The sequence below is a fragment of the Dipodomys ordii genome, unplaced genomic scaffold (assembly GCF_000151885.1).
Source record: "Dipodomys ordii isolate 6190 unplaced genomic scaffold, Dord_2.0 Scaffold20, whole genome shotgun sequence".
NCBI classification, from domain to species: domain Eukaryota; kingdom Metazoa; phylum Chordata; class Mammalia; order Rodentia; family Heteromyidae; genus Dipodomys; species Dipodomys ordii.
The window spans coordinates 150,087-160,035 of record NW_012267236.1 but is presented as its reverse complement, the minus strand read 5'-3'; the positions used below and the strand labels follow the sequence as shown (position 1 = coordinate 160,035).

Sequence of the window (9,949 nt, the reverse complement as noted above, 5' to 3'; positions counted from 1 at the left end):
CAACAAAAGACCTCGAATAGCCAAAACAATTCTAGACAAAAAGAAAGAAAGAAAGAAATGCAGGTAGTATCATAATCCCTAACCTCAAACCCTACTATTGAGCTACAGTAACAGAAACAGGTATTGGCACAAAAATAGACCTGAAAGTCAATGTAACAGACTAGAAGACCCAGAAATAAAACCATTTATCTGATAGTTAAAACCAGTTATCTGATATTGGATAAGGGAGCCAAAGACACACAATAATTGGTGTTAGGAAAACTGGGCATCCATATGCAGAAAGCTAAAAGTGGATTCCTGTTTGTCACCATGAACACATATCAACTCAAAGTAGATCAAAGTCAGATCTGAAACTTTGAAATTAATCTAAGAGGAAGCAACATTAGAATTCATAGGCAAAGGCAGAAACTTTTTGAAAAGGGTCCCAGGCACAGCAGAGAGAGAGAGATGGAATTACACTAAATTAAAAAGTTTCTGTACACCAAAGGACATAGTTACTAAATTAGAGAACAGCCAACAGTCTGGGAGATCTTTACCAACAATACATCAGACAAAGGAATAATGTCCAAGATACACATAGAGCTCAAGAAGACAACCATTCCCCAAACTAATAAACCAATTACTAACCGGACAAAAGAGCTAAGGAGAGACTTCTCAGAGGAAGAGGTAAGAATGGCAAAGACACACATAAGGAAATGTTCATCATCCCTGGCCATGAAAGAAATGCAAGTCTAAGTAATTCTTAGATTCCACTTCACCTCAGTTAGATTGGCCAACATTGTGAATTTGAACAGCAGGGGATGTGGTAGAAAAAGAATCCCATTGCACCTTTGGTGGACATGTAAACTATTACTACCACTCTGGTCAGCAGTCTGGAGGTTCCTCAAAAACATGAAGGGGCTGGGAAGGTGGCTCAGTGGTAGAGTGCTTGCCTTGCATGCATGAGGCCCTGGGTGCAATTCCTCAGCCCCACATAAGCAGAAAAAGCCAGAAGTGGTGCTGTGGCTCAAGTGGTAGAGTGCTAGCCTTGAGCTGAAAAGCTGGGGGACAGCACCCAGGCCGAGAGTTCAGGCCCCACAACCAAAAAAATCAACCAAACAAAAAACTAACTAATCATAGATCCTCTATATGACCCCACCACCGCTCCGGGGCATGTACCCAGAACATCACAAGCCAGGAAACCATGAAGAAACCTGCACATCCATGTTCATTGCTGCACTATTCACAATAGCCAAGATATGGAAACAGCCCAGATGCCCTAAAATAGATGAATGGATCCAAAAAACGTGGTACCTATATACAATGGAATTTTACACAGCCATTAGAAAGAATATTATTATGTCATATGCAGGGAAATGGATGGACCTAGAACAGGTCTTGTTCAGTGAGGTAAGCCAAGCTCAGGGAGACAAACAGCACCTGGTTTTGCTCATGTGTGGAAACTGGATCTAAAATATTGGCACAGAACAAATTATACAGGTCTTTCGGGATTCACACATAAGTGAGACCGAAGGAGGATACTCTTAGGAAAGGAACACAAAGTCTATGTGCAGCTGATCATGATGATCAGCACCACACTGGTGAAGGGGAAAGCACAGTTTTGAGCCAACAAATCTCAATATAGCTTGACAAGAGCACAGCAGTCCTATAACTCCTTGGTAGAGATCCATGGAAAAAAATAAAGGCTGGTACATCCCCACCCTCAAAGGAAGATGTCGAATCCTGGAGCGTTACCCCTTCCCTCCTTCCCCAGGCACCAGTAGGCCAATTACCTTTGAATGCTATATTTGGAGCTCATGATGCCTCTGTGGTTCCCCCCCGCCCCCCTGCCCCGCCTCATTTTTCTCCGACATGATAGCTCTGCCTATTGCGGGACAATGATGACTATTCTAAACAAAACAGAACGGTTTCAAGACTGACTACAGACCAACCAACCACCTTACTTGAACCTTTCTAGCAGGTATTCTTACAAAGAAACACTGGAGCCTCCTTATATTGCTGGGAACACAACTGTGCTCCAGACTACAGCCTCCTTACCCATCCTATGGATTTTTAATTTATTTTCTCTGATTTCATGTATACTGCTTCTGTTGGTTACAGCATAAGATGGATGTGTATGATAAAAATGTGTCATTGGGAAAACAATTACAGTTTGTTAATTTGAAAAGATGACTGACATGAACTCCAGGAAATGAAAACAGAAGGTTTTCTTTTTTGTCTTTTTTGCTGTTTTTTTCCTTTATTTTTTGGTTTGTTTGTTTATGTCTTTGGGAGTGTAAGGGGAAGTGGAGAATTAGAAGGACAAAGGGTGAACAATGCAGCAACGGTACTCTCTGCACACTAAAGTGAACTATACAACTTGTGGGTGGAAATGGGAAGGAAAAACAGAGAGAGAGCAAAGGAAGGGGCGACCTCATCCAAAAGAAATGTACTCATTATCTGACTTATGTAACTGTAATCCCTCTGTGTATCACCTTTCTAATAACAAAAAGTAATTTAAAAAAGAAAAAGACAAAGAAATGGCAAAGATGATAAATGAGAAGACAAGGAAAAACAGTTGTTGGAAACATAGATATGCAGGGAAAAACAAACTATATAAATAAGATCTAAATAAAACATGTAAAACCATATCTGTGAGGGAAAGAATTGTGGCTAATAAAAGATTAGGTTCTGCTCATTTCCTTACTTATGTAACTGTAGCCCCTCTGTACATCACCTTTACCACAAAGAAAGAATTTAAAAATTAAAAAAGGTTAGGTTCTGCAAAAAAAAAAGGTAAACTTAAAGACCTAGAAATAACATATAAATGAAAGAGACAAATAAAAAATAAAAAGTAAACAGAGACCAGTGCCCTACAGGAAAACTGCAAACACCTTAATATGCACGCATTTGGAGTCCTCAAAAGAATGCATGTATGAAGGGAGGGACAATGAGGAGAGTAAATATTTAAAGAAGCTGGTCACAACAGCTCAAATATGTAGTCCTAGTTATTTGGGAGGCAAAGAAAGGGGATTGATTTAGTCTAGATAAAAGCAGTTCTTGAGATACATCTTGACTAATGGCTGGGTACCATGGCATGCTGCTGTCATCTTGGTGACTCAGGGAAGCACCAAAAGGAGAATTGCAGTTCAGGCTGGCTCAGACATAAAACAAGACCCTATTTTGAAATTAACAAGTGCAAAAAAGTGCTGTCAGTGTGGCTCAAGTGGTAGAGCACTTGCCTAGCAAGTGCCTGCCTAGTCAGCACAAGTCCCTGAGTTCAAAGCCTAGTACCAACAACAAAAAAGTTGGAGTTTTAATTAATTACATTAGTGTGAGAAGAAAGTCAAAATGTTAGAGGAAATTATGCTTCAAAACAAGAATACAACCAAGTACAAATAGAACTGTTTTATAATTGCAAAGGGATCAATGATTTTTCAAAGCACATGTGCTCTGATCTCTTAAGTTGGGTTCTTTTTTACATTGCAGTCTTAAACATTTATACACTTATTAAGAAAGCTTAGAGATAATATGAAAATTGATTGAAATAAAAGTTTTTTTATGATTATAATTAGAGATTCCAGGGGCTGGGAAGGTGGCTCAGTGGTAGAGCGCTTGCCTTGCATGCATGAGACCCTGGGTTCGATTCCTCAGCACCACATAAGCAAAAAGAAAAAAGCCGGAAGTGGTGCTGTGGCTCAAGTGGTAGAGTGCTAGCCTTGAGCTGAAGAGCTGAGGGACAGCACCCAGGCCCAGAGTCCAGGCCACATGACCGGACCCAAAAAAAAAAATAATTAGAGATTCCAATACTACCTTTGTAATCAATAGAATGAATAGTCAGAAGATCAATTTTTTTAAATGGAAGATCCAGACAACACTATTTGCCACCTTGACCTATTTGACACAGAGCACTTCACCTAATAACAATAGAATATACTTGCTTTCCACATGCACAGGGAACATATACCAAGATGAATTATATTTTGAGAATAAGATAATTCTCAAAAAAAATGGATAAAGGCTCATCTTTGCAAGGCCTGACCATTACAGAATTAAATTTGAAACCAGTAACAAAAAGTTAGGGAAATCCTCAATTGTCTGAAAAATAAATAATATAATATAAATAATGAATGGGTAAAAGAAGAAACTAAAAGAAAACTGGAAGCTAGAAGGAAAGCTTACAAAGGAAAAAAACATTGGAGGTTGCAAATATATTCATTTTTTTTATTGTGGCTTCATAAGTATTTATGTGTGTTTAAATTCATCGTGTCATGTACTTAAATATGCATCATTAAATGTATATGGATTATAGCTCAATGAAGCTATTACAAATATCTGCCTCAGGGTCTGAGAATTTATAAAAATATTTTCATTACTGTATCAACTAATTCTTAAGTGGAATTGGCTGTTTTTATTTTCTTTTTCTTCAGTGCATGAAGAATACATAGCCACAAGTGTCCCTGACTCTCTCTTTCTCTCTCACACACATATACAAAACAACAACAACAAAAAACAAAACCAGAGTGTTGTTATCCCTCATTGCTTCTGCAGCATTAGTGAAATGTCAATATGGCCAGAAAACAAGACATATATATATATATATATATATATATATATATATATATATTATGTATCATTTTTGGGGGGGGTTATTGCTCATGGGTCTTGAACTCAAGGCCTGGGCACTGTCCTTGGGCTTTTTTGCTCAAGACTAGCACTCCACCATTTTGAGTCACAGTGCCACATCCAGTTTTTTGGTGGTTAATTGGACTTTCCTGCCTGGTCTGGCTTTGAACCATGATCCTTAGATCTTAGCCTCCTGAGTAAGCTAGTATTACAGGCAGGAGCCACCAAGGCCCAGCTTACTTTGAATTTGGTTTTGTTTTGGTGATACTGGAATTTGAACTCAGGGCCTTGATACTCCTTCAGCTTGTTTATTCAGCTACCTCTCTACCATTTGCGGCATACCTCCAGCCCAGCTTTTTGTTGACCATTTTGAAGATGGAGTCTTTTCTGTTTTTCTGCCCAGACTGGCTTTAAACCTCAGTTTCATGAGGAGCTAGGATTACAGGCGTGAGCCAATGGCACTTGGCTTGTTTTGATTTATTATAAAAATTAATTTGATTTTGGAGACATCCTCAAGGGCATCAGGAAATCCCCAGAGGTTCCACGGCCCACACTTTGAGAACTGCTTGTTTAATAGCACCTTTGGGTCATTCTTGCTTTAGAGTTACAATGTCATTTTCAAGATGGAAGTGTGCTTCAAGTCATGGGAGCTTGATGGGGAATGACTTTTTATTTTGGTAGGTTGGTCCATCATGCCTTTTATACTACTGTATTGAATTCATACTATACTGAAGTGTCATGGGTGTCATACCCACACTTTTGTGATCCATATTATTATTGCATATACAACTGCCTTCTTGCTCTATGATTAAAATTAAGTCTGGAACTTGAATTAAAATGCGAAAGTTATTAGTAATCTTCCATAGGAAGACTTGAGGGAAAGAAAGTAGAAGATGGATATTTAACGGATCAGGAAAATGTGAGTAAGGAAGATAAGGATACTTGTATTGTCCTAGACTTGTAGATTTATAGAAGTTGTTACAAAATCCCATATGGAATTAAAAAATAAAAAATGGATTTAAATAAGCTTCACTATGTGAAGTGTTTTGGGTTTGAATGAGATTTGTCCTGTATGATAGGTACAGACAGAGATATGCTGGTCAGATCTCCCTTCAGGAAAGAACTGTTGGAGTACAGGCCATTTGTAGGAAGTCCTTGCATCAAGGTGGGGGGAGGGAGTGAAGGGGAGAAGGGATAAAGGCCCAGTAATTCTGGACAATCATAGGATAACTATGACAGCTATTTCAGCTCCAAGGCTCCCTACGGGGCTTTGTGAGGCTGTGGATCCCACTTCTCAGCTAACTTCTCCCTCAGCCAGGTCCGGTTTCTTCTTCCCACAGGGCCTAGTCCCAAGGGCACTCCCTAATACACATCCTGCTTGCTAAACTGTCTGAGTCTGCTTCCTGTCCATGTCAAACTGCAACAGCATTTTTCTGACTGAAATATAACTGAAAATGGAGACCTTTAGGGGATGAAAACCATTATGTGTTAGCATGTTACCTTACGCATTCCTATATTTGTTATTTTAAATTGCTCATACTTAACATGATAATATAGCTCACCTATTTAGTTTTTTTTTTCACTCTCTTTTCTTACAGGAGTCCTATTGTGAAAATACAAAAAGATAACAGGGTAAGAAAACATTCTTTATTACTTAGCCACCCAGGAGCCTCAGCATTTCAAGGCTGGCTCAGCAGGAAGAAAAGAGATACATAGGGTCACGTGAGAGCTGTTCTTTTTTCTTTCTGTCTATTGAATCAATAGAAATTTTTGAACTGGCAAGATTATCAGAATAGTATCTGGAGTAATAAAATAAGCTATTTAACATTTAACCCTGGATAGTTTAGTTGTTATTCAATAATTGTCAGACAGGAGAGCAAGCAATTTTAAACAGAAGCACAAGAGAAACTTCCATCTTGTCTTTCCTTGTGGCTCCAGAGGGGGGCAGAACAGTGAGTCCCTAGGCCAGCCCTGACTCTTAATAAGTTGCTAGGCTTGTAGCTAGGACTGTAAGAGTGGGTAGGCTTTCTGGCAGATTCTATCCATTACCTTCAAATTTGATCCTTAGGAAATGGTTCTGTTTCACTGTCCTTGTTGTGACTTTCCTGGGAACTCTATTACTAGGAGATGACTCAGGACAGATCAAGGAACGTAAAAGAAGATGATGAAGTATTTGTCAGGTCAGACACCTACAGATAAATTGCTTTTCTATTTTTGTGGTTCTAGGACTAGAGCCCCAGGCCTTGTATATGCTAGGCAAATACTCTATCACTGAACAACATCCACAGCTCTGTTTTTTAAAAATAGGCTATCTGCATAACACTAACTGTGTTGTAACAAGTACACTCAGTATTTGTAGAGGATTGGTTCCACGTCATCTTCTCCATACCAAAACTCATGGATGCCCAACTCCCTTAGCATAAAATGACGTAACATCTCCAAATGACTTATATACATCCTCCCATACACTTTAAATAATCTATGAATTAGTTATAATATCTAATGTGATACAAATACTGTGCAAGTAGTTGTTACATACTATTGTTGAAGGATTTTTGACAAAAGTCTGGGTATGTTCAGTACAGATTCAGCTTTTTTCTTTCTTTGGTGGTACTGGGTTTTTGAACTCAGGGTTTCACATGAGCTATGCAGCCCCTCTGAGCCGCACTCCTGCCTTTTTTTTTTTTTTTTTTTTTTACAGAAGGACTTTCCTTTTGCCTGGTCTGCTTGGACTTTGATTCTCTTAATTTAGCCACCTCCACTAGTAGTAGGATGACAAGGGTGAGCCACCATACCCCATTTTTTATTCTGCATATTTTCCAAGTGTGGTTGGTTGACTTCCAGAGATACAGAATCCATGGACATAAAGGACCAACTGGATGTTTGTTTTTGCTTTTCCTTTTGGAGGCATGCATTAGAGAATCACTGCGATATTTTAGATCTCATTTATTTCAGATTAACAACTTCAACCATATTTCTCAATCTGAGAGTCTCTTAGAAACCAAGACCAACTAGTTGTGAGAAAAGAGGAAAAAAATGAAAGCATGCACTGTGAACAGAGGGAACAGTGGGCTGTGTAGTCCAGGCTTTCTCTAGGGGAGCTGTTTCCTCATCTGGCAAATGGGATTAGTAGACTAAACAAGGGGGGGCATCACTAGGTCAGAGCTTGGTGCAGAGTATTTCAGCAAAATTGACTCTGGGACCATCTTTTTTTAAATCGCTTTGGGAAAACACTGCATAACCACCCCACCCCCACCCTCCCAACCCTGGAGTCTGATGAACCTCCCCATCCCGTTCCCAACTCCCTGTCATGGCCCTGGAGATCATTGTGAAAATGATCTTCCTTCCTTCCTTCCTTCCTTCCTTCCTTCCTTCCTTCCTTCCTTCCTCTCCAAGACAAGGAAGTGACCGTCTTTGTTGTCTGGGAAGCTTGAGTCACCCTGGGCAGCACAGTCCCACCTTCCGGGGCTGCTGAGACGTGTGAGAGGAGGGGAGGGGGTGGCGGCTGCGGCCTGTGCCCCGCCGGCCGCTGGCGGCGAGGGGGAGGCGGGCGCAGTCCACCCAAGGGTGGAGAAGGGAGCCGGCGACAGGCGCGCGTTCCCGGGCTCGTGACCGCCGCCGGCCCCGGGAACCGGCGCCCGCAGGACCTGGCGGAGATGGCAGGCGGCGGGGACCGGCGCGTCGTGGGCACCGTCCACCTGCTGCTGCTGCTGCTGCTGCGGCTGCTCCTGGCAGCCGCCCCAGCCGCGGCAGCCCAGAGTCAGGATCGGGACTCCTGGATGGAGGCGAAGGTGAGGGGCTGCTTCTGTGCGCGCGGTACCTGAGCGGCGCTGGGTGGGTGCGGGGACCCCGGGCTGTGCTCAGCCCCCGGGGACCCGGCTGCCATCCCCGGCCCGGGCGCCCCAGGAATCTGGGCTTTGCTTTGTCGCCTGGATGCCTCGCTGGCCTCCGGCTGCTCGGCCGAGTCCTGGGGGCCGGGTGATGTCACCAGGCTCCGTCCGGGTGGTGACCGCAGCGGTGGCAGTCCGCGCGCTCCCGGGGAGCCCGCGTGCGTGCGGGGCGCGCCCTGGGGGAGGGGGTGCCGGTAGCATCCGAGGATGCTCTCTGGGCTTGAGGTTTTCCGGCCATCTCAGGACCGACGTGGGTGATTGGTTTCTGGATATTTTTCCCCCCAAAGCGAAGTAGCTGGAGACTTGGAACCTTCACTGGAGTCCCGCTTTAATTTGAAAAAAAAGAAAGAAAAAGGAAATCCCTCGTTAAAAAGGCAGAGTGCATTTTCAGAGATGCATTTACAGAGGAACTTTCCCAGGAGGAATTTAGGATTAAAAAAAAAAAGATTTGCAAATGCTCGGTGAAGTAAATAGATTCACAATGACTTTCTTTTTTTGTGCAACAGTTTTGAAATCATGAAGTTGCTAAGGGCTGTGCTAAGGAGTAAAATGGTGTGCTTTGAACACACACACACACACACACACACGACCACAACTAAGACAAGGAGCAAAGTCCAGGGATATATAAGTTTCTGAGCAGGTCTTCTGAAAGCTGTCAGCACATCCCAGTTTACTGAACCACTTGTTGTGCAGGGCTCATGGTTGAATGGGCACACCCACTCAGCGACATGCATATGAAATGAATATCCCACTGAAGTTCTGAGGATCTGGCTTAACCAGCTTCTTCTTCTGGGTCCAAGATGACATCTCTTTCCTCCTTGCCTCCCCGCTCTCCCTCCCAACCATTCCTATAGGGGAAGCTGATTAGTGGAGGAGAGGGAAACCAAATCCAAGTCATTTCCTGGTAGAAAACAATTCCCATAGGTTCAGTGGGATGGTGGCTAAGAAGAAGATTGGATTACAGGCCAGATCCTCTGTCTTGAAATATCTTCCTGGTTAGATATTAGGAAGGGGTTATTAAAATCAGAATGTGACAGCCACATGAATGAATGTGTCTTTAAGATACATCTAAATGAATGGGAATAAGTGAAATGGAAATTGCTCCATTAAGGCTGTCTGAAGGGATTCTTGGCAAGCATGTTTTGTAAAGAGATGGTATCTCTGAGTGAGGAAAGTCTTGTGATTCTCTGTCACTCTGTCTGTCTCTGTCTCTGTTTGTCTGTCTTCCCCCCCACCCCCAACCTGGGCATGAACTCTGGACTTGGGCACTGTCCCTTATCTCTTTCATTCAAAGATGATGCTCCACCACTTGAGCCACAGCGCTACTTTTGACTTTTGACTGGTTAATAGACGATAAAGTGTCTCAAAGCCTTTCCTGCCAAGGCTGGCTTTGAATTGCAGTCCTCAGATCTCAGCTTCCTGAGTAGCTAAGATTATAGGTCAAGCCAGCTTTG

The 9,949-nt window shown here is 42.3% G+C and overlaps 1 protein-coding gene across 1 annotated transcript in view; it reads left to right on the top strand.

Annotated features, from left to right (window-relative positions):
• The first annotated feature begins 6,732 nt into the window (after window positions 1-6,732).
• The window catches only part of Qpct (glutaminyl-peptide cyclotransferase), a 30,798-nt gene continuing 27,581 nt past the window's right edge, over window positions 6,733-9,949 (top strand). The window contains exons 1-2 of the mRNA XM_013013517.1: window positions 6,733-6,785; window positions 8,054-8,396. Of these exons, the coding sequence (XP_012868971.1) occupies window positions 6,733-6,785; window positions 8,054-8,396 (396 nt within the window). The remainder of the gene's footprint in view (window positions 6,786-8,053; window positions 8,397-9,949) is intronic.